This window comes from Tursiops truncatus, chromosome 17 (genome assembly GCF_011762595.2).
Source record: "Tursiops truncatus isolate mTurTru1 chromosome 17, mTurTru1.mat.Y, whole genome shotgun sequence".
NCBI lineage: Eukaryota > Metazoa > Chordata > Mammalia > Artiodactyla > Delphinidae > Tursiops > Tursiops truncatus.
The window spans coordinates 53,678,380-53,701,801 of record NC_047050.1 but is presented as its reverse complement, the minus strand read 5'-3'; the positions used below and the strand labels follow the sequence as shown (position 1 = coordinate 53,701,801).

General features: G+C 34.1%; 1 protein-coding gene across 3 annotated transcripts in view; it reads left to right on the top strand.

Moving 5' to 3' along the window:
- The window catches only part of CSMD3 (CUB and Sushi multiple domains 3), a 1,081,491-nt gene that overhangs the window by 539,892 nt on the left and 518,177 nt on the right, over positions 1-23,422 (top strand). For all 3 annotated transcript variants that reach the window (XM_033843074.1, XM_019931944.2, XM_019931943.2), the window contains one exon: positions 2,948-3,060. In XM_033843074.1, coding sequence (XP_033698965.1) covers positions 2,948-3,060 — 113 coding nt within the window. The remainder of the gene's footprint in view (positions 1-2,947; positions 3,061-23,422) is intronic.

Genomic DNA, 23,422 nt, shown 5'->3' with positions numbered 1-23,422 from the left:
TGTTCTATAGTTTTGGTGGCTGACCAGTGAGCAGGACATTCTGCTGCCATGGTGGCTTCAAGGATACAGTCCTCCATGTTGCCCTCTGCTGGTCTAATTATAGTATAGCCTCCATCCAGGACTGCTCTCTTAGGGTACCCTTTTTATTAGGAAGGGAAACTTTATACCTTCTCTCCTCGTGCAATTTTTCAGAAATCTTCATGGTTCTACCAATAAAGTAGGTAAACACTTAAGAATTTCTGCTTTTACAAACTTATTTTTAAGTATGTAATTTAGAAGTCCTAGTCATTATGGATATTTTACTCAGCAGTGAATCCATTTTTTTTTTCTCTTTGTATTCTTGACAGACTTTTCCCCTCAAGATCTTATTTACTCATTTGCTTTCCGGCTTTATATGACCCTTGGCTTCAGTTCAAATATGTGACTAAAACATTATTAATGACAAAGGAAACATTAAGTAATTTCCCCTGTTAGGGTTATAAAATTGAGCATTACTGAATGAGATTATTAATGCCTAGATTCAGTGATGCAATAGCAGAATATCCTTTAAAATAAAATTATTCCCAGTACAACATACATGACATGACTAGCCTAACATCAGTATTGCGAATGTTTATATTATACTCCTTGCCATTTTATTGTTTTGCACAGTACTTAAATATTTTTCACAATGTTTCTTTAGAACACAGTTCTATGAAACCTGAATGTCAAAATGAAGTACATTCCTGGTGTTAAAAAAACAAGTTAAAGATTTTTATAGATTCTTTTTTTCTTTTCAGTTCAAAAAGAAGTGTAAGATTTTCAATGATCTAAAATTTAGTATCTTGGCACTGTTGGTGGGAATGTAAATTGATACAGCCACTATGGAGAACAGTATGGAGGTTCCTTAAAACACTAAAAATATACCTACCATACGACCCAGCAATCCCACTACTGGACATATACCCTGAGAAAACCATAATTCAAAAAGAGTCATATACCACAATATTCATTGCATCTCTATTTACAATAGCCAGGACATGGAAACAACCTAAGTGTCCATCGACAGATGAATGGATAAAGAAGATGTGGCACATATATACAATGGAATATTATTCAGCCATTAAAGAGAAACGAAAATGATTTGTAGTGAGGTGGGTGGACCTAGATCCTGTCATACAGAGTGAAGTTAGAAAGAGAAAAACAAATACAGTATGCTAACACATATATATAGAATCTTAAAAAAAAAAGTTTCTGAAGAACCTAGGGGCAGGACAGGAATAAAAATGCAGACGTAGAGAATGGACTTGAGGACACGGGGAGGGGGAAAGGTAATCTGGGACAAAGTGAGAGAGTGACATGGACATAGATACACTACCAAATGTAAAATACATAGCTAGTGGGAAGCAGCCACATAGCACAGGAGGGAGATCAGCTCAGTGCTTTGTGACCACTTAGAGGGGTGGGATAGGGAGCGTGGGAGGGAGACACAAGAGGGAGGAGATATGGGGCTATATGTATATGTATAGCTGATTCACTTTGTTATAAAGCAGAAACTAACACACCATTGTAAAGCAATTATACTCCAATAAAGATGTTAAAAAAAATAAGAGGGCAAATACATTTTTGGAAATTGTGGAAATGAAAAAAAAAACAAGGAAACGTAGGAAGTATCAAAGAATAAAAAGATAAGCAGATAGACATCTAGAAATGAAAAGGAATAGGAAATAGGTGTAGAACTTTCTAGAGCAGAAAGAGGCTCCAGGTCCTAACCCTGCCGTCCCTTCTCCTAAATGTGTGAAGCTACTTCAGGCAAAATGTCCCTGTACCAACAGGCACATGAAGAGATCCTCAACATCACTAATTATTAGAGAAATGCAAATCAAAAGTACCTTGAGGTACCACATCATCAAAAAATCAACAAACAATAAATGTGGGAGACAGTGTGGAGAAAAGGGAACCCTCTTGCCCCATTGGTGGGAATGTAAATTAGTACAATCATTATGGAGAACAATATGGAGGTTCCTTAAAAAACTAAAACTAGAACTACCATATGATCCAGCAATCCCACTCCTGGGCATATATCTGGAGAAAACCATAATTCAAAAAGATACACACACCCCAGTGTTCGTTGCAGTAATATTTACAGTAGCCAGGACATGGAAGCAACCTAAATGTCCATTCACACAGGAGCGGATAAGAAGATGTGGTACACATATGCAATAGATTACTACTCAGCTATAAAAAAAAAAAGAATGAGATAATGTCATTTGCAGCAACATGGATGGACCTAGAGATTGTCATACTGAATGAAGTAAGTCAGACAGAGAAAGACAAATATCCTATGATATCGTTTACAAGTGGAATCTAAAAAAATTGGTACAAATGAACTTATTTACAAAACAGAAATAGAGTCACAGATGTAGAAAACAGTTTATGGTTACGGGGGGTGAAGACGGAGGAGGGATAAATTGGGAGATTGGGATTGACATATACACACTACTATATATAAAAATATAACTAACAAGGACCTGCTGTATAGCACATGGAACTCTACTCAGTACTCTGTAATGACCTATATGGGAAAGGAATCTAAAAAAGAGTGGATATGTGTATATGTATAACTGCTTCACTGCTGTACAGCAGAAACTAACACAACATTGTAAATCAACTAGACTCCAATAAAATTTAAAAAAATAAATAAATTAAAAAAATAAAATTTAGCATCTTGCCTCGGGGATATGAAAGATCTAACCTAGTTAAACACATAAAATAGTACTTGTTTATAATAAACCTTGATCACTAAATTATGTTGTTTGTTCTGTTATAACAACACAGTCTTATAAGTTTATCTGACAGCTGTTTGCTTCTAGCCAAGAAAGTATTGAGAAACACATCTGTCTCATAATTTGCATACAGAGGGTATTTTAATAATCCATTTCTCCCTTCTTTGTCCATCCATTTTTAGGCTGACTGGAAGCTTTGTGCCAGACTTAATAGTAAGCATGAGTAGCCAAATGTGGCTGCACCTTCAAACAGATGAAAGTGTCGGATCTATTGGCTTCAAGGTTAACTACAAAGGTAATGATAAATTGCTACTTTGGGAAATATGTTATCTTAATAAAACCAGAGAATACTTTTAAATTCAAGTTTAATTGTATCTATAAAATAAAAGTTTCCCAGCATATAAGAATGTATTTCAACAAAATACTTGCCTCTTTAAATTAACTATAAATGTTGATTTCACTTTTCTTTAAATAAAATTGTTTTTTTTTTTTCCCTTTAAAATGTATATATTTTGCATACCTAATCTCTCCCTCAGTCCACTATACAGTGCCTGTGCTTTAGGCACTCTGGACTCCTAGCCTTTCCCAGAATAGACAATGTGATTTTATAAACTTTATACAAATTGCCTGGCAAAAAATCTACTAATTATTAAATACTTAAATACAAAGTAAAGACTTAATTTCTTAAAGAATCCAGGGTACCAATTATTACTATTTTTATTTTGTAATTCGTCAGTGTATCTCTCAGATCAAATACATGGTATCAGTGTTCAGATTATCAACTCCTATGTAAATTACAAATCACAAAAGTGTTAAATTGCTACTGCCTATCCCAATATTGATAGTTTTGCAGATTAATGATGAATTACATGTGTGTAACACAATCTTTTGTTTTAGTTCCATTTATAAGAGGTAGATGCAAACATTGTGAAATCATATCTTTGACACACAATTAACTTTTTTAAATTAATTAATTAGTTTATTATTTTTGGCTGTGTTCGGTCTTCGTTTCTGTGTGAGGACTTTCTCTAGTTGCGGCAAGCGGGGTCCACTCTTCATCGCGGTGCACGGGCCTCTCACTATCGCGGCCTCTCTTGTTGCGGAGCACAGGCTCCAGACGCGCAGGCTCAGTAGTTGTGGCTCACGGGCCTAGTTGCCCTGTGGCGTGTGGGATCTTCCCAGACCAGGGCTCGAACCCGTGTCCCCTGCATTGGCAGGCAGATTCTCAACCACTGCGCCACCAGGGAAGCCCACAATTAACTTTTTTTAATGTCAAATAGAGACAGTGGATATACAGGTATACACACAACGTACATATTAGAAAAGCAATTTTTAAATTCTGACTGAAAATATGTATATGTTATTAAGTTAAGTTAAATTCTATGCTTTAAAAGATAAAAATGTGAAAGAGACCATCAGAAAGTTATGCTGCTTGAATTTATTTTTTCTATTGTAAAAGTCATTATTCTCTATCTTATCAATTAAACAATGGATTATTAAGTAGACAGAATTCTATTACTTGCATAATAATAATTTTTAAACAGACTTTATTTTTTCAGACATCGGCTTGCCATGCCTTTGTGTCCTGGCACGGGGAAATGAATGCATGATGTTGTCAGGGAGACAGGACACATGCATTCTGTGTTTTTAACTTGAGACTAAATTTGATACTATATTAATTTGAATAGTTCAGGAAATCTTTATAAATGTCAGTTTAAAAAAATAAAAAGGTTAGCCTGATTATGATTTAAATATATTCTTCCTCCATTTAAAATCCACATCTATCTCCAGTAAATAAAACAAAGTTACAAAGTTTAAAGAATGGTCAGCTTCTGTTGCAAATATCTATGTCTTGATTGTTTTCTTTTTCCTTACTTTTCCCCTGTAAATTATAATCCTCTTGGTTTTATTATTTTCTTCACCCTAAGAAATTTAAACTGTTAGAAAGTCTGGAGTGATTTAAACCTTAGAAACTGTATTAATCATTAACGACAATGCTGCAGCAAAGAACGCAGTTATTAAAGCTCACGAACAGTTTAGAGCCGCAGGGGAGACCTGTCGATATTTACAACTCTTGAACTGCTCTCCATTCCACTGCAGTTCAAGAGCTGGAAGTACCTTGTAAAGTAGCACAATTAAACATTATTTTGTTTTGTTTTCTGCTCAGATTTCAACAAATAATTTTAAAATATATGTACTGCCTAAGGATCTGCTATGTGCCAGCTACTGAATGAGTTGTTGAGTATAGAAAGAACAGCCAGGGACTTCCCCCGGTGGTACAGTGGTTAAGACTCCATGCTCCACTGCAGGGGCTGGGGTTGGATCCCTGGTCGGAGAACTAAGATAGGATCCTGATCACCACGTGGTGTGGCCAAAAGGAAAAGAAACAACAGCCGGATATTTTCTCTCTTAGGAAGATCATAATATAGTGACAGAGAAAAATATATCCAACTATCCATATACAGATATCCACCAAAGTGAGATTTGAAACAAACCAACCCAGGAGATTCTTAATGAATAATTCCCTTATTCTTTCCCTCCCTTCAATCTGGTCTCTTTCAGTCTAACATCCACACTGCTAATGATGATCTCCCAGCAGCAGGGAGGTGATCATATTACACTACAGCGTAAAATGTTTCCAAAATTTTTATTGCCTAAAGATGAAGTGCAGAAGCTCCACAGATCTTATCTTCCACCTTTTTTCTCCCTACAATCCAGTTTTATAAAACGATCCATAATTCTCTGAACCCAGCAAGTTGTTTCACACTTCTCCTTACACTCAATAAATTCTATCTGGATCCATATTCTACTTCTAACTCAGCATCACATCACTCATGCTGTGAGACAATGTTCAAATATTTCTTCTTCTGTGAAGCCTTCCTTAACTCCCCCCATTACAAAAGAACACTTACTCTGTTTTATAAACGCTATATCGTATATACTACATAACCAGATGAAATGCATCATATTCATCTTTATATTTCCATTAGCAACCCCCGGCTATATCATCATAGGTAATTAATGATTGTTCAGTAAAGCTGAACAAATGAGTTGACCTATATAATATGATGTAATACAGGGTAAAGTATGTCCTCAAAAGTTTAGTTTTCCTACTGTGAAAATCGTGTTTTTGCATCCTCCATAATATAAAACCTGAGCTCAAAGTTGAAGTAGGGTTCATTTTGAGAAGTTTCAAATTTTGATGTGCAGATAACTTTAGCAGCTTTGCCTACTAAAAATAATTTTCATAATTACCATGCTCTCTGTTAAGTAGTCTGTTGGTTCTAAATGGAACACCTGCTAAAAAAACTTCCCAGATTTGATCTAAAGATATATTTTTCTTATCATCCATAGATTTTGCATGAGATAGCATTAAAAGTGGATCTCCTGTAAATTAAAATTTTGTTTTATTGTACATTTTGTCTTTGAGAGTAAAAGAGAACTTAGTTATAAAACCACTTTGTCATTTTTACTCAAAGGTAAATATTTAGGAAATTTAATTTTTTTCTATGGCTATAAGTCTCTTCATATCCTTTCCTGGATTAATTTTGATTATTTATATTTTGTTAGAAATTTTTCTAGGATATAGATAATAGTTTTCAAATATTGACATTTCATACATAGTTTATTTTTTAAAAAACTTTTCTTAAAAAATTAGTAAAGATATCTTATCCAAATTATTTATGGCATAAATTAATTCAAAAGAGTAAATACTTTTTCTCACTCTGTTTGCCAGCATCTGCTTTCTTGCTTGCCCAGCAATCCTTCCACTTTCTTCTAAGAGCTGAACTACTTTAGGCTTGATGAAGTTTATCTCTTCCACTTCTGTATGGCTCTATAGGTTTGGGCTGAACTAATCAAAATTCCTTTTGATATGGTTAACAGTTTAGGATCTGGGGCAATTGATACAGATTGCAGGTGAAAGAAAATCTCTTTTCTGAGGTGGTATATTAAGGGTTATTTAACTTGGTGCCTACTGGTGGTCAACTTTTGTTGCCGGCAGAACCAGCAGATAGAAAAAATGAAAAACAGTATTGTAGAAAAAATTGAAACTCCTAAGTGCCTGAAGGGAATACTAGACCTTGGTTTTCCAATTGTATAAGGCTATAAATTTTTCCTTGTTTAAGCCATGGTGAGTTCAGTTTATGTCACTTATAGCTAATTAAGCCCTGATTAACACACTTGCCATCTCTTTGTTATTTAATTCTTTCAACATAGAAAAAAAAGGGAAGATCTATATTACAGTTCAATGCTTGCAGAATCAGATATATTTCTTTCTTTATTTTAATTTTTTTTTTTTTAGGGTGGAAAAACACCATGGATGGGTCCCAGGGACAATGTGTACTCATAGAAAGGAACAGTTATATTTGAGAAAGTAATATTCAATACATTCTTTACTTTTTTTCAGGAAAGGAAACATAGAAATATTAGAGTTCTGTAATCACCTTCTACTAACAGTGTACATCCATAATGGGCAACATTCTTTATTAATCTTAGGACCTGTGCCTTACTGCCATTATTTATGAATTAAATTTTGGTCCCAGTTGTTTTTTTTTTTTTTTCTGAATTCTCAAATCATATCATGAGATTATTGAGATGTTTTGAAAACAGCATCAATTCATTGGTTCCTACATGGCTAATTATGACACTGAGACATAATCTTGTTTAGTGATCACTGAAATCATGTTGCAGGATAATGGAAAAAAATATGTAAAATGTTTTTGATTATTTTCTCTTTCTTAAGATTTCTGTTATGAATACTTCAGAAATTGACCCACATATATACAGTCAGTTGATTTTCAGAAAAGGTGCTAAAGAATTCAATGGGGAAAGGATATTCTTTTTTTTTTATGAGTAATACTGAAACAATTGTATACCCACATGCCAAAAAAAGCAAAAAAAAAAACCCAAAAAACAAAAAAACCCTCAACCCTCCCTTAACTCACACAGTACACAGAAGTTAACTTGAAATGGATTATAGACCTAAATATAAGAGCTAAAGCTACAAAACTTTTGGGAAAAAAAAAAAAAAAACTAGCAGAAAAGCATAGTTATCTTGCCTTAGGGAAAGTTTTCTTAGCTAGCAGACCAAAAACATTATATGCTATGGACTAAATGTTTGTGTCCCCCCACAAAATTCATATGTTGAAGCCCTAACCCTTAATGTGATGGTTTGGAGGTGGAGCATTAGGGAGATAATTAGACTTAAATGAGGTCATGAGGGGGAACCTACATGATGGATTAGTGACCTATAAGAAGAGACACCAGAGAGCCTACTCTCTCTCCTCAAGTACTCACAATGAGAAAAGGCCATGTGAGTAAACAGAGAGAAGGTGCTTGTCTGTGAGCCAGGAAGAGGGTCCTCACCAGAACCGACCATGCTAGCACCCTGATCTTGAGCATCCCAATAGAGAACTTGTATACAGAGTATATAATGAATTTTAATAACTCAATAATAGGGTAAAGAAAATAATCCAATTTAAAATTGGTAAAAGAACTGGCCATCCACTTGACCAAAAAAGAGATACAGATGGCTCAAAAGCATTTGGAAAAAATGTTCAACATCATCATCATAAAGGCAATGCAAATTAAAACCACAAGGAGATACCACTATGTACCCACTGTATGGTGAAGATTAAAAGTATTGACCTGCCGAGGAAGTGGAATAACTAGACTTCAAACACTGTTGGTGGGAACATAAAATGTTATAATCACTTTTGAAAACAGTTTGACAATTTCTTAAACAGATACCTACCATACGACCCAGCCATTTTGCTCCTCGACATTTTCCCAAGGGAAATGAAAGCAAATGTCTATACAAAGACTTGTATAAGTATACATAGCATATATATTTTTAAAAATCTCCCCAAACTGGAAGAAATTTAAATATTTATCCATAGGTGAGTATATAAACAGAATGGGGTACTACTCATCAATAAAAAGGAAAAATCTATTAACATATGCAAAACATGGATAAAGATCAAAATTATCATGCTCAGTGAAAAGAGCCAGACCAAAAAAAAAAACAAAAACAAAAACACAGTATATCCTGCATAATTCTATTTATACAAAATTCTAGAAAATGCTAACTAAAACTCGTAGTAACAGAAAGCAGATTATTTTTGGGGCATTGGAGGAATTGATTACCAAGGGGCCAGAGAAACATTCTGTGGTAGATAGATAAATGTTCATTACCTTGGCTATGGTAATGATTCACAGGTGTATACATATGTTAAAATTAATCAAACTGCACCTTTTATATATGGTCAGTTTATTGTTTGTCAGTTATACCCCAATGAAGCTGTAAACAAATTTCTGTGCTAACATTACCAAGTAATGTTTCAAAATGAATACTAATATAAGCTGTTTTATTTTTAATGGTATTATTATTTTGAGAGAAATAAGAAAAAGATTATGAGGAAAATGTTTTGATAGTTTTTGACAAGAGGGCAAGAACAATGTTTCATTTAAAATAACTTTAAGTAGAAGAGAGAATAGCATGTTCTCGGAATTTATTTTTGAAGTGCTTAAGTGGTTGTACTTCGCAGATTTCAAGTTTTTCTTTTTTCTTTTTAGTAGGTTGAGGTATTACAAACAAGAGTGTCAGTGATATAATAGAGATTATAACAAAGTAAATTTATACCCAAGGAGCAAAAGAAGTGCTGAAAATTGCATTCATTTTTCTGTTTTTTCATTAAAACATTTTTAGTCTTAAGAAAGGTGGTACAAAGTAAAAATCTGTTATAATCAATTACTTATTTCTTAATCCTGCTGGTACCTGCCTAAGAAAACCTGACTTGTTCTTGTGAGGGACTGAGTTTTATTTAAACTGAACACATTCTTTTTTTTCTCCAATTATATGAGATTTTAAAATTTTGTTCCACTTATATGATTTTTTCCATCTCTTTATTAGGATATTTCTCCAGAATCACCATTCGTAGAATCCCAAGATTAAGCCCTGTTATATTTCTGATTAGAGTCAGTTAAAAAAAGAATTAATCATATAAGGATATTTATATAGTGTAGATATACAATGGTATCTGGCAAAAGAGCTAATGGTGTGTGTAGGTTTTTGTCCTTTTAGTTAGTACAGTGAAACAAAGATTCTGCACAATCCATCATTATGCCCCCATAGTACTTACCACAATTCAAATGGATGGTCCAATAAATATATCAAACTGTAATCTGCAAAAAAGCTCACTGAGATTAATGCTAAACCAAAATGGCTTTTAGTATTAAAGAATTACTATGTTATTAGCAATTGATTCTTTTTTTTTTTTTTTTTTTTTTTTTTTTTTTTGCATTACGCGGGCCTCACACTGTTGTGGCCTCTCCCGTTGCGGAGCACAGGCTCCGGAAGCGCAGGCTCAGCGGCCATGGCTCACGGGCCTAGCCGCTCCGCGGCATGTGGGATCTTCCCAGACCGGGGCACGAACCTGTGTCCCCTGCATCGGCAGGCGGACTCTCAACCACTGCGCCACCAGGGAAGCCCTAGCAATTGATTCTTAAATATTTAATTTTAAAACTATACTTTAAAGCAGAAAACTAATAATGAATGAATGATAAGTAAAGATCTTTGGAGACTTTGTTAGAAATTTATGACTCCCCCAAATCTTCCCACGTGTTGTATTTCTTAGTTTTCCAATGCTATAAAATCAAATTAGTGAAATAAAATTATGTAAGGCACAGTTATATCATTTTTTTAATTTATAAATATTTCCTATTTCCCCATATCCTGTTCTTTAACTCAAGTGAATTCAATTTAATGAGATCAAAGTCATCTAAAGAACATATTTAGATGATGATTTAACAGACTCTTAAAATGCACTCTGTAAATAATGAAAATAATTTTTAATTATGCTGAAAAATAAACTTTTTAGTTTTTTAGGAACTAAATTATTTGTAATATACAAACATAATATTAGCGTGTTACAGAGATATATTTCAGTGTTTGTGTGATTAGATTGGAATCTAAGTTCATTTGTATGAATAACTATTTTCCTCTAAGGTATGCCATGTACATCACTGATTCAATACTTGCTGAAAGGAAAGTTTATCTTTAAAACGAGCTTGGACAAAATAGTCTCTGCATTTACTTTGAGTTCTAACATTCTTTTATTAGATTTGGTAAATTAAATATTGATATGTTTATTATACGGTCCAAGAATATTACACTCAATATCCATTCCTTATAGTAAACTGATACGCTATCAGTGGGACATGCTTTGTGTGAGTTCTCAAGATAAACTCCTCTCTCAGAATCTCCTCCAGATGTGACACCTCTCTATCTGGTGGTGGTCTCCTAACACAGAACCAGTGAGCCCCCTTGGATTTTCTCATTATTGTCTTTTGAGATATTTCTTCTCTTCATATCATTTTCATTTTCTTTAAGAAATCTTGTAATCTGTTAAAAGTGTTTCTCTTTCTTGGAAAAACTACTAAGTAACACATAGTATTATATGTGGGATTTTCATGATAACATTTCAATCTGCCCTCAGAATAAAGACAACTGTTAAGTATAACCCATGGAAACTTTACTAGAATAAGTATTATTATTTTCATTGTTGCTTTTTATTAGCTTAAAGGATTTATTCTATTTTTACATTCAATACATCAAGTTTCTTCAGAAAACTACTGCTCCTAAAATATTCAATTTGACTTTATCACAGTCTGCTGTGAGGACTAAGCTTTTTGTTTCTATACCCCCAGAATGAGAATGAGTGGCAGTAGAATATTAAAAGTCATGTCTATTTAAAAATATTCATTGAGTTTCAACTATGTGCCTAGGCATCATGAAGAGGATAGGGTACATAGCAAAAAATAAGAGACTTAGTCACTGCTTTCAGTCTAATGGGACAAAGACTGACAGTTAACAAATAATTGTAAATGTAAAGAGTGCTAAAAATGAAAGAGAGAATGTGCTTTTGGGAGACTATAACAAGGCACCTAATGCAGGCCTCGAGGAGACCTTTCCTGAGGAAGTGAACATGGACTGAGACCTGAAGCTGTGTAGGAGTTACTGAGGCTGGAAGCTGGACAGCATGACCAGTGTGTATAGATGACAAGTTACATTTGAGGAGTTGTTAGAATTCCTGGATGTGTAGCAGAAATGGAAAGAGAAAAAGCTATGGTGTAGTCCTGGATAAGACTGGAGAGATGGGAAGGAAGGAGCAGGTTATGCTTTGCTGCAAAAGACACATATGAATCTGTGAGACTGAAAGATATTCATTTTCTCCATGGAAGCAAAAGATCATTCCACCCACTCCCAGGTAGACAGCTTTTCCAATTTTCCCCTTAGGACAGGGACTAGTATTTACTTAAATAATGGAATCATAGAACATTGGAGCTGGGAGAGACTTTTGAGGTAATTGAATCAATTATACTCATTTCCTCCAAGATGAGGAAATTGCGTCCCATAAAGATCGATTTTTCTCACAGTCATTATAGGCAGTGCCTGAGCCCAAAGTGGAACTATGAGCTATTGCTTCTGAGAGGGTCACTTTCCCCTGCACTACATCGCTTCACACTTCATATTTCTCCATAGATCCAAGGTATATATAGTTGGCTGATTGACAAATACACTTTTGTAGGTTGTACAGGGCCTTTATCAAATAATCTATAATCATCACAATTTCTAATCAAATTAATGTGTCTTTTCCCTCAATGCCAGTAATAATTTAATTTTATACATATTATATTCATGGTTATTCATTGTATCCACCTTAACTGGGGAAGATATTTCAAATGAAAGTGAAGTATCAATGCAAGTAAAAGAATCATTGGAGACTAAAATGTTTTTCCTTATCTGTTATAAGCAGAAGGTAAGATGTGAGATATGTGAGGTATTTATATTTTAGAACTTGATGTTTAATGGCAGAGGAGAACAAAGTTATTTGTTTGATTAAATAAAATCCCAATGTTATTTTTGCTTATCTCAACTGAGAAAGAAATCTTGATTAAACCTATCAGAACTAAAACTATTCAGAATTTTGGAATAGTGCCAATCTGACTATGTGCAAAGAGGTACCTGTTTATATAAATTGTTTTCTGAATGTGGTACTATATCATTTCTTGGACACAGTGGTAATCTTAACCATTCTCAAACTCATTAGCTTATACAACAATTATTTATTTTCACAAGTCTGTGCATAGGCTGAGGGTGTGCTGATCTAGGCTGAGTTTGAATTCATGCCTCATCATTCTTCTGACACCAGTGCCCTAGACCAGATATGGTGTTTTCTTGACAATGACAGAAGTGCATAGGATAAAAATTCAACCAAACAGACATGTTTAAAGATCTCCTTGCTTCTTGTCTGCTAAAATTCATTGGCCAAATCAAGTCAATTGGCAAGCCCAGATTTAAAGAGGTAGGAAAGTGAATTCCGCCCAAAAAAGTGGGAGAAGAGAGTAAATGTTTTTAAACAATCTAGTTTGCAACAAGTGCTAACTCTCTCTCTCTATTTATATATAAAGTACATATACATATATAGGCAAAAGGTATATATATACACATATATACATACATATATATATATACATATATATATATATATATGTATATATATATATAACCTGTGCTTTTGTCTGTACCTGGCCACCACCAACCAGATGACCAATGAGTGGTACAGAGGTGACCGAGCCTGGTGCCAGCATTGTCCCCAGGTAGCTCCCCAGGAGGAAGCTCAGCACCACAACAAAGCCCAACAGGAAGACAATCCTCGGGAAGGTCAGGAATATACATAAACACACACACACACACACACACACAGACACACACATACATACATACATGGTTGGCTCTTGGACAACACGGGTCTTGAACAGTGCAGGTCCACTTATACAAGGGATTTTTTCATTAATAAATACTAAGGTATTACACAATCTGTGGTTGGTTGAATCCATAGATATGAAAACGCAGATACAAAGGAACCACATATATGGAGGAACTATCTACACAAAGTACCAACTATAACTTATACTTGGATTTTTTTTTACTGCATGGAGGGTAGGTGCCCCTAACTCCCACATTATTAAGGATCAGTTATATATCTTCCACCCTCAATAAGAAGACAGTTTAGTTTGGAATAAAGTCACATATGCTGATCGTTGCAGTGGTCTAAACAAGATGATACAGAACTGGACAAGGGATGTTACTTCTGAAATGAAAAGTTAAGGATGAAGTGGGGATTGAAGTTAAGAGTTCTCTCTGAAAAGAGAAAAAGAAAACACACCTTAATGACAGTATATAAAAGAGATATAGCAAGAAAATATATAAAGAAATGGAGGTGCTCATAGTAGTCAAAAACCTGCAAAATATATTTTGGCAAGAAAATATATTTCAATGCTGTTGTGTATATTGTTCCTCATTGTAAATATCATGCATGTTTACCAAACTTAAATAACTCCCGTGGTATCTTCATTTCATGTCAACTTTTAACAGTAACAAGAAGGATTGGAACATCTATAAAAATAATAATAAGACTTTCTATTGAAAGAAAAAATGGAAATATTTTGGCAAAATATACCAAATGAATGTTGGCCATCAGGGCATTTCCCATGTTTAATAATAAGGTGTGATGATATTCAGGTATTAAAAGCATGAGATTTTGAGTCAAACGTAGTGTTGAATTTAGGTTTGTTGACTTCTGAGTCAGACAAAGTGTTTATTTCAGGTTTGTTGCCTGCTCATTGGAGACCTTGGGGAAGTGTTTTAATCTTTTGAAGTCTCAGCTTCCTCATCTGTAAAATGATAAGAATGAGTTTTTACCTTAATGGAATGTTGTAAGAATTAATGAGAAAATGTACTTAAAGTCTTATATTTATAATATTATTATTACACAGAAAATATATCTATTATATAGCTACATAAAATACCACATTTTATAAAGTTTTTATTTTTTCACATCATGTGGATTACTCAAAAAATTTTCTATCATATTCTGGGAAGTGCAACATTTATTTAGTTTGTCTTCAAATAAGTCAAACATGGAAGAATATTTTAGTGTGATTAAAATAGAACCCAGGGCTTCCCTGGTGGCACAGTGGTTGAGAGTCCGCCTGCCGATGCAGGGGACACGGGTTCCTGCCCCAGTCTGGGAAGATCCCACATGCCGTGGAGCGGCTGGGCCCGTGAGCCATGGCCGCTGAGCCTGTGTGTCCGGAGCCTGTGCTCCGCAACGGGAGAGGCCACAACAGTGAGAGGCCCGCGTACCGCAAAAATAAATAAATAAAAATAAATAAATAAATAAATAAAATAGAACCCAACTAGTAATAACAGAATTTGAAGTTAAAAATACATTATTGTTTATGCTAGCACCTTCTAAAATGAAATACTTTGGTATAAATCTAACAAAATATATATAATACCTATATGGTGAAAATTATAAAACTCTGATAAAAGATGCCAAAGAAGAACTAAATAAAGAGATATTCTATGTTCATGAATAGGAAAACTTAGTATTGTCAAGGTATCAGTTTTTCCCAACTTGTTCTATAGGTTCAACACAATTCTAACCAAAATCTCAGCAACTTATTTTATGGAGATTGACAAACTGATTCAAAAGTCTATATGGAGAGGCAAAAAAGCAAACCAAACAAAACAGAATAGTCAACTCAGTTTTGAAGAAGAACAAAGTGAGAAGACTGACATTACTTGGCTTCAAGACCTATGTAAAGTTACAGTAATCAACACAGTGTGGTAGTGGTGAAGGAATAAACAAATAGATCAATGAAACAGAATAGAGAACCCAGAAAAAAGATTCACTGATCTGTGCTAAGGAGCACAGGCAGTACAATGGAGCAAAGATGGTCTTTTCAACAAAAGGTGTGGAAACAACTGGAAACCTACATGCAAAAATAAAAAAAATAAATAAAAAAAAAGAAGGCACAGACCTTACACCCTTCACAAAAATTAACTCGAAATGGGTTGTCAACCTAAATGTAAAATGCAAAACTATATCACTACTAGAAGATAATGTAGGAGAAAATCTAGATAACTTTGAGTATGGTGACGACTTTTTAGATATAGCATCAAAGGCACAACCCATGAAAGAAGTAATAGATAAGCTGAACTTCATTAAAATTAAAAACTTATGCTCTGCAAAAGACAACGTAAAAAGAATGAGAAGATGGGCTACAGAATGGTAAAAAACATTTTGCAAAAGACACATCTGATAAAGGACTATTATTAAAAAAAACACAAATAGTTCTTAAAACTCAACAATAAGTAAATTAACAACTCAATTTAAGAAGGGTGTGTACCACTACACACCTAGTAGAATGGCCAAAATCTAAAACAATGACAAAACCAAATGCTTATGAGGATGTGGAACAAGAACTCTCATTCATTGCTGATGGGATTGCAATGTGGTACAACCACTTTGGAAGACAGTTGTCAGTTCCTTACAAAATGAAACATATTCTTAAATATATGATTCTGCAATCACACTCTTTAGTATTTATCTACCAAAATGAAATGAAAACTTATATCCACACAAAGACTACATATGTATATTTATAGTAGCTTTATTCGTAATTATCAAAACTTGCAGCAACCAAGATGTTCTTCAGTAGGTGAATGGATAAATAAACCGTGATACATCCAGACAATGGAATACTATTCAGCCCTGAAAGAAAATTTGCTATTAAGCCATACAAAGACATGGAGGAAACTTAAATGTGTATTACTCAATAAAGGAAGCCAATCTGAAAAGGCTATGTACTGTATAATTCCAGCTATATCTCTTTCTGGAAAAGGCAACACTGTGGAGATAGTAAAAATCTCAGTAGTTGCCAGGAATTGTGCTCTGAATAGACCGAGCACAGAGGACTTTTAAGGCAGACTTCTTAGTTGTGGCATGCTGACTCTTAGTTATGTCATGTAAACTCCTAGTTGCAGCTTGGATGTGGGATCTAGTTCCCCAATCAGTGATTGAACCCAGGACCCCTGCATTGGGAGCTCAAAGTCCTACCCACTGGACCACTAGGGAAGTCCCGAGTATTTGAAATCTTTAGGTGTTTTTTCCCACTGATTGGTTTAATATTGTTTTCTAATTTGGTCTACTATTCAGTTCCCATGGTTACTTTCCAGGCTAGGGGGAAAAAAAAAAGAAAAAGAAAGAAAGAAAAAAAAAAACTTTCTAAGGGCATCAGCAGGCAGTATATTCTGGCCAGTACCCTCTACTGTCATCCATATTGATTGTAGCTTTCACAACATCTCATACTACATTAAGTTCATTTCAGAGAAAAACTTTGACTCAAATTTACTTGAAAAAAACACTCAAAATAATAATATTATCATTTCTGCTTGATATATCCATTGTAGTAATAGGGAGATATAATATTCTCTCTGTCTTTTAATTACATAATGAAATCAAGTCACCAGTTTTGGGCATTTTCAAAACAATTCCTCAAATAGAAGAAAATCTGTTTTATTCTGTTCCTTTGAAGAACAAGAGACATTTTGATTAATCTTTTCATAAATATCTTGATTTACACTTTTTGAAATAATCGTGTTGTCTATGCTCACAAATTTTATGGTTCTTAAATCATCAACAACTAATATTTGCACCCATCTGCATATGAAACTATGCAGATATCTAACTATGTTAGATAATTAAATGGACACCCTAAACAGGATGAAATGACTCATACAAATATAAAAATTCAAATAACACATACACTGTAAAATAGAGTATAAAATAAAGAATTAAATTGGCAGCCAATATCTATTTACATTAGGCATATTTTTTTTCTTGTTTATGCTTTGTGTGCTATGAAATTATGTGGGAAGGGAAATATCTTGCTTCTGTTTAAGGGAAGAACCTACCAAAGCCTGGGAAAGTTTTCTGAATTTTTACACATATTTAAAAGATATTGTATGATCACAACATTTGTGTATCTTTTTCTTTCAGAGGGGGGAAGTACAACATCTCCAAATTTGGTCAGAAAAGATGTATAACCTTCTTAATTTTTGTATTTTTTTTAGCTTAAAATAAGAAAATTGAAGTGGAAACATAAAATACCAACTAATGTGCAAAGGCTGTTTACATGCTAAATCATCAGATCCAAAGCCACAGTTATGTTTAGGGTCCTTTTCCAGAATAAGTTGGAAGGTCAATAAAAACGTAGGATGAGATTTGAAATAAAATAAATTATACTGTCATCAGTCTTTACACCAGTGAATCAGCTAAAAATCCTTACCCATGAGTTTATTTTTCAACTAGCCCTGTCTTAGAATTAACAGACAAAGGCTTCTGAGGGAAACATAATGAAACAATGTAATATTCATTGCTCTAGGACTGAAGCCTAATTTTAAAATTAATTTAAATGTTTATTAACATTCAGGAATATATAATAGGATTTTTGGTCAAGCTCACACTGCCTCAAATCTGTTGCTCACAATGTGTTTTAAGGCAATACTCCCATCACCTTTTGATCTGAAGATAGGAGATCGAAGTCCAACTAAATGGAGAATGCAAGACATCCTACAAAACATGCCTACTATAATGAGATTTGGAAATCTGACCTAGCCTAGATGATGGGATTTGGACAGCAACATACCAAAGATAAATGAAAACAAATAAATTATGTCTTTCTGAAAGACATAAAATTCAAATTCTCATCACCTAAGTCTCAGCCAATTTGAAGTTTATATTTAAAAGCTGATCCTATTTTCCTAAGAAAAATAATTTGATGGAGTGTGTGTGTGTGTGTGTGTGTGCATGCACATGCACACAAGCATGTGTGTATGTATTCAATATTTGGCAAAATTGATAGGGGAAGAAAACTAAGAAATATGAGTCAATAAAGGAGAAAAATGTAATAATGATAAAAGAATAGTCACATGGGTTAGACACTGTTTTATTGTATCCAGTGCACTCCTTTTGATAATGTAAATTACAAGAGTATGGTCATTGTGCATACACAGTGCTACTGTTATGCCTCCCATAGTTTAGATAAGGAGCCAATAGGAAAATGGAAATTGGACTCTCTTACTCTCTAAAAGATAAGCTGACCTCTGCAAATCTACTCTCTCCATATGCGGCTTACTTGGAACTGTCAGGAAAGGCACAGTATTAACATTGCTTGCATACCAATTATACACCAAACATCATGCTAGAAGTTGGAAATATTATCATTTAATCTTCACGTATGCAAATAATTTCAGTATGTTAAGTGCAACGTTTAAATAATCATGTGACTTGAGGTCCACTCAATTGTCAATAATAATCCGTGCATTTTGTTTGCCTCTAACTAGTTCTATAATGAAAAAGTCTATGTGAATATTTAAATATATTAATTTATTCACAAACATTTATATAGCAATATTAAATATAAAAGAACAATGGTTTTAGTTTACTTCAAAAAAACCTTTAATTTATAAATTATTCTTAAGAATAGAAGTAAAAGCTAAGGAATTAAAAATTATAAATGCTTTATTTAGTGATACGTTAAATTATAATTTGTATTCTTCATCCATGTATTCATTCAATTAACATTTGTTCAATACCTCTAGCTTATAGATTTACATTATGAGAGTTGCTGTGGGCATGAACTCTTCTTTTAAGGCAATCCCTGCCTTGTCAGTTAAGAGGTAGACATAGACATAAACAAATAAAAATGCACTGTCTTGAATGTAATAATAGAGGCTTGTACTAATCACAGTGATAGCACAGAGGAGAAAGTTAATAATTTGACAAGGGACAAGGTATCAGGGCAGGCTTTAGATAGGAGGTAATATCAGGTCAACAAAGTTGGAGATGTATGCACATCCTAGACAGAGTAAAGAGCATAGGCAAATGTACAAGAATCCTGAAACACCTGGCTGAAAGGGGTCAACTACAAGTGGTTATTATTTCTGAAGCATAATGGTAAGAAGGAAATGGCACCAGCAAATGAGACAAGAGATGACCTTGAGGCTATAGGTAGACTATGAAGGGGTTTAAGTAGTGGGTAATATTCTATTATTTATATTTGGATAAGATTATTCTGATAATTGTAGAGAAGAGAAATCAAAGGGAAAAGTAAATTAAGCTATCAATCATCCAGAAAAGAGATAAGCCCAAACCCAAAATAATGGCAAAAGAGCTTGTAAGAAGACTGTAGAATCTGGAGACCTTTCTGGGACAAAATTGGCAGACCCCGGAATCTAAACAGATGCTGTGAGAGTAGTGTTGAAATAGAGGGGATAATCAAAGATAACACCCAGCTTTCTGCTTGAGTGACTGGTGAACAGCTGTGACGTTAAGGAAATGTGTTGCAGGGAAGAAGGATCTGATGTAAATGTAGGGGAATAAAATACATTTAGGCTTGTTGCATATAATTTCACGGTGAGACATCAAATTGGAGCTGTTAATATTGCAGCTGGAACTCAAGAAAAAGATCTGTGCTCTTTATTTGGGAGGCTGGTTCTTTAGTATGGTAGATTCTCGTGGGAAGATTTGAAGAACAAGTAGTTACTATCAGCTAAAATGTAGTGATTATAATGTACATTAGTATGCTATAGAATAAGGTCCAAAATCCAGAAAGGCATTTATAAACTCTTGGTAGATTTGGTGGTAATTAGGTAACTGGAAACTCAACAATGCACACAAGTGTCCCTGAGAAAACTGTAAGACATGGGATCATGGAGAGCCACCATAAGCAGGAATAGATATGCTGTCAGGTATCAGAAGTAAATGACTAATGATGGGTTTGAATGCAGAGAAATATATCGGTATGGAGCAGAGGGGAGAATTAAGGATGTTTGGGTTTTCATACCTGATGGCTTCTGTTTTCTTTAAATTAGGAAACAAAGTGTGCTTAGAACATTTACAATAAGAGGACAAGGGGATGAGGAGGGTACCAAGATGAATGCAGCTGTTCTAGCCTCACAGCACCTTAGATCCAGCGGTAACAATAAAGGCTGTCCTGCTTTCCTGAAAGCTCAAACGAAATCCTCCCTTCTTTTTTTTTTTGTTGTTGTTGTTGTCGTATTCGGCAGAAAATACAATATGTTATTATTCTATCCATGATTTCACCCTTATTTTAAACTTAGCTCTAAAATTAAAATAAATTTTTCACAATCAGTTCTTTGCCAAACTTTTTCCAGGCATCTCTTTGTTAGACAAAGCTCTGCTCTTAGTACATTCTTTAGAAGGGCACATGTGTACAATATTCTATCAGTTCTTCATGTTCGAGACTATATATATATATATACAGTCTATACATGTATAATTTTTATATATATATATATTTTTTTTTAACTTGAAGGACAGCTTAGTTGGACATAATATCCTGTGAGTACATTCTATTCCCTTAACTTTCTTGAAAGTGCTCGTCCACTGTTGCCTTACTTTGCATGCTGTTTTGGAAAACTCTGATACCAATCTCATTCTTGTGACTTTGTGAGTTATTTCAATTTACTGCCTGGAGGCCCTCAAGGATTTTTTTTTTTTTCTTTAAGTAAAAGATTCATTACAATTTTTTGTTTGTTTGAAAGATTCAGTCTTAGAGGTGACTGTAACCATGTTGGCTTTCACTGGCGCTGGTAGGTCTAGACTTGAAAGGTCAAATCTAGACTTCAGGCTTCTTTTATATTTGGAAAATTGCTTAGATTATACATGTAAATATACATTTTGTTCCACTGTTTGATTTTCTTCTTCAGGAGTACTAAATTAACTTGTGCTGTTTATCTGTCTTTCATTTCAACTACTTCCGCTTCTGATCCATTTTACTTCTGTATTTCATTTTCATTCACTTGAATTCTTTTTCTTTTTCTTAACATTTTTATTGGAGTGTAATTGCTTTACAATGGTGTGTTAGTTTCTGCTTTATAACAAAGTGAATCAGTTATACGTATACATATATCCCCATATGTCTTCCTCTTGCGTCTCCCTCCCTCCCACCCTCCCTATCCCACTCTTCTAGCTGGTCACAAAGCACCAAGCTGATCTCCCTGTGCTATGCGGCTGCTTCCCACTAGCTATCTATTTTACATTTGGTAGTGTATATATGTCCATATATACACTACCACTCTCTCACTTTGTCCCAGCTTACCCTTCCCCCTCACCGTGCCCTCAAGTCCATTCTCTATGTCTCCGTCTTTATTCCTGCCCTGCCACTAGGTTCATCAGTACCATTTTCTTTTTTCAGATTCCATAAATATGCGTTAGCATACAGTATTTGTTTTTCTCTTTCTGACTTACTTCACTCTGTATGACAGACTCTAGGTCCATCCGTCTCACTACAAATAACTCAATTTTGTTTCTTGAATTCTGTTTTATTCCCTGCTTTTATTCAATGTCCTTTATAAAATTTTCATTTGAATCTTTCTCTCTTGGATTCCTTGTTTATTTATCTTCACTTCTAGTATAATGTTATCATTTTCTTCTCTTAGTTAAATCAACTTTTGTTTTATTATAGACTGTCTTATGTCCATTTATAGTCCTACTATTTATTATCTGATTCAATGATGTTTTTAATATCCCTAGTTCATCATTTGAGTATATTTAATTTAATTTGGGGTGTTGTATTACAATTTTATTGAACTGCATGATTGTTTTCAGAGGAAAATTTTATCATCAAAAATGTGTTGATTCCCATTTCTGATTTATCACAGTAGTTTTGTATAGATGTGGCTTTTCTTATTTCTGTTCATTTCATGGACAGTATTCCTGGTTTGAGAATGCTCTCTTCTGTCCTCTTTTTTACAGTTTCTTTTATGGATGGTGTTGGTGGGGGTAAGAGAAGGATGCCATTTTGTTTCTCTCTGTTTCTTCAGGATTCTTTATTTTTTACTTTTTTTTTTATATAAAATTATTTTCCTTCCTTGCCTCATTTTTTTGTTGAATACTATTCTTTCACTAAATGTGTGTCTCTTTCATGATTATTGCTCTCTGAGACTGCTACTTCTAGTCCCACACAATTTAAATCCCCTTCATTTAATCAGTGCTGTTAACAACTAAGCCCAAGTGCTGTGTTTAGTATTTTGACACTTATTGTTTGACTTGCTCTTTCTGGTGATGATTTCACCTGTGCTTTGTTTATGTCCTCTGTGCCTTTTTACTCTTTTTTTTTTTTTAACAGACATTCTTAAGCTTACCTTCTTTACTCTGTGTTCACAGTCATGCAGTTGAACTCTGTAGGAATTTTTTTTTCTCTATTTATAGACAAGTAGGAGTGCAGTATTCTGAAGGGACAGGTCATACATGGTTTTATTTTCATCCTTGGTTATTTATATAGTTTTTAGGGGCATTGAAGGGTAGATTCAGAAGCAGGCAGCCACCATTGTTCTCCTGACATAATCATATAGTCTTGACAGTTAGAGTTGACACAGATTTTGCAGGTCATCAGATTGAAAACTGTAACTTACAGATGAGAAAACAGGAGGTTAGAGAAGTAAATAAGTTGGTCAGAGTCAAATGGCTGTTTCAGGTAGGATATGACTGAATTCTGAGTTTCCTTACTCTGAATTCCTGTTTTCTTTCCCAATATAGTGTGTTACTTCTAAAAAAATAAATACAAATAATTTTGGCATTGATAGGATACCTTAAATGATGAATGTCAAGATAACAATTGAATAATAAAATAGTGATAGATATTTTGGAACTAATTAGGTGAATATTTTCAGTACCTTTACAATGAGTGAGCAAGGCAACCCCCAATGAACATGAAAC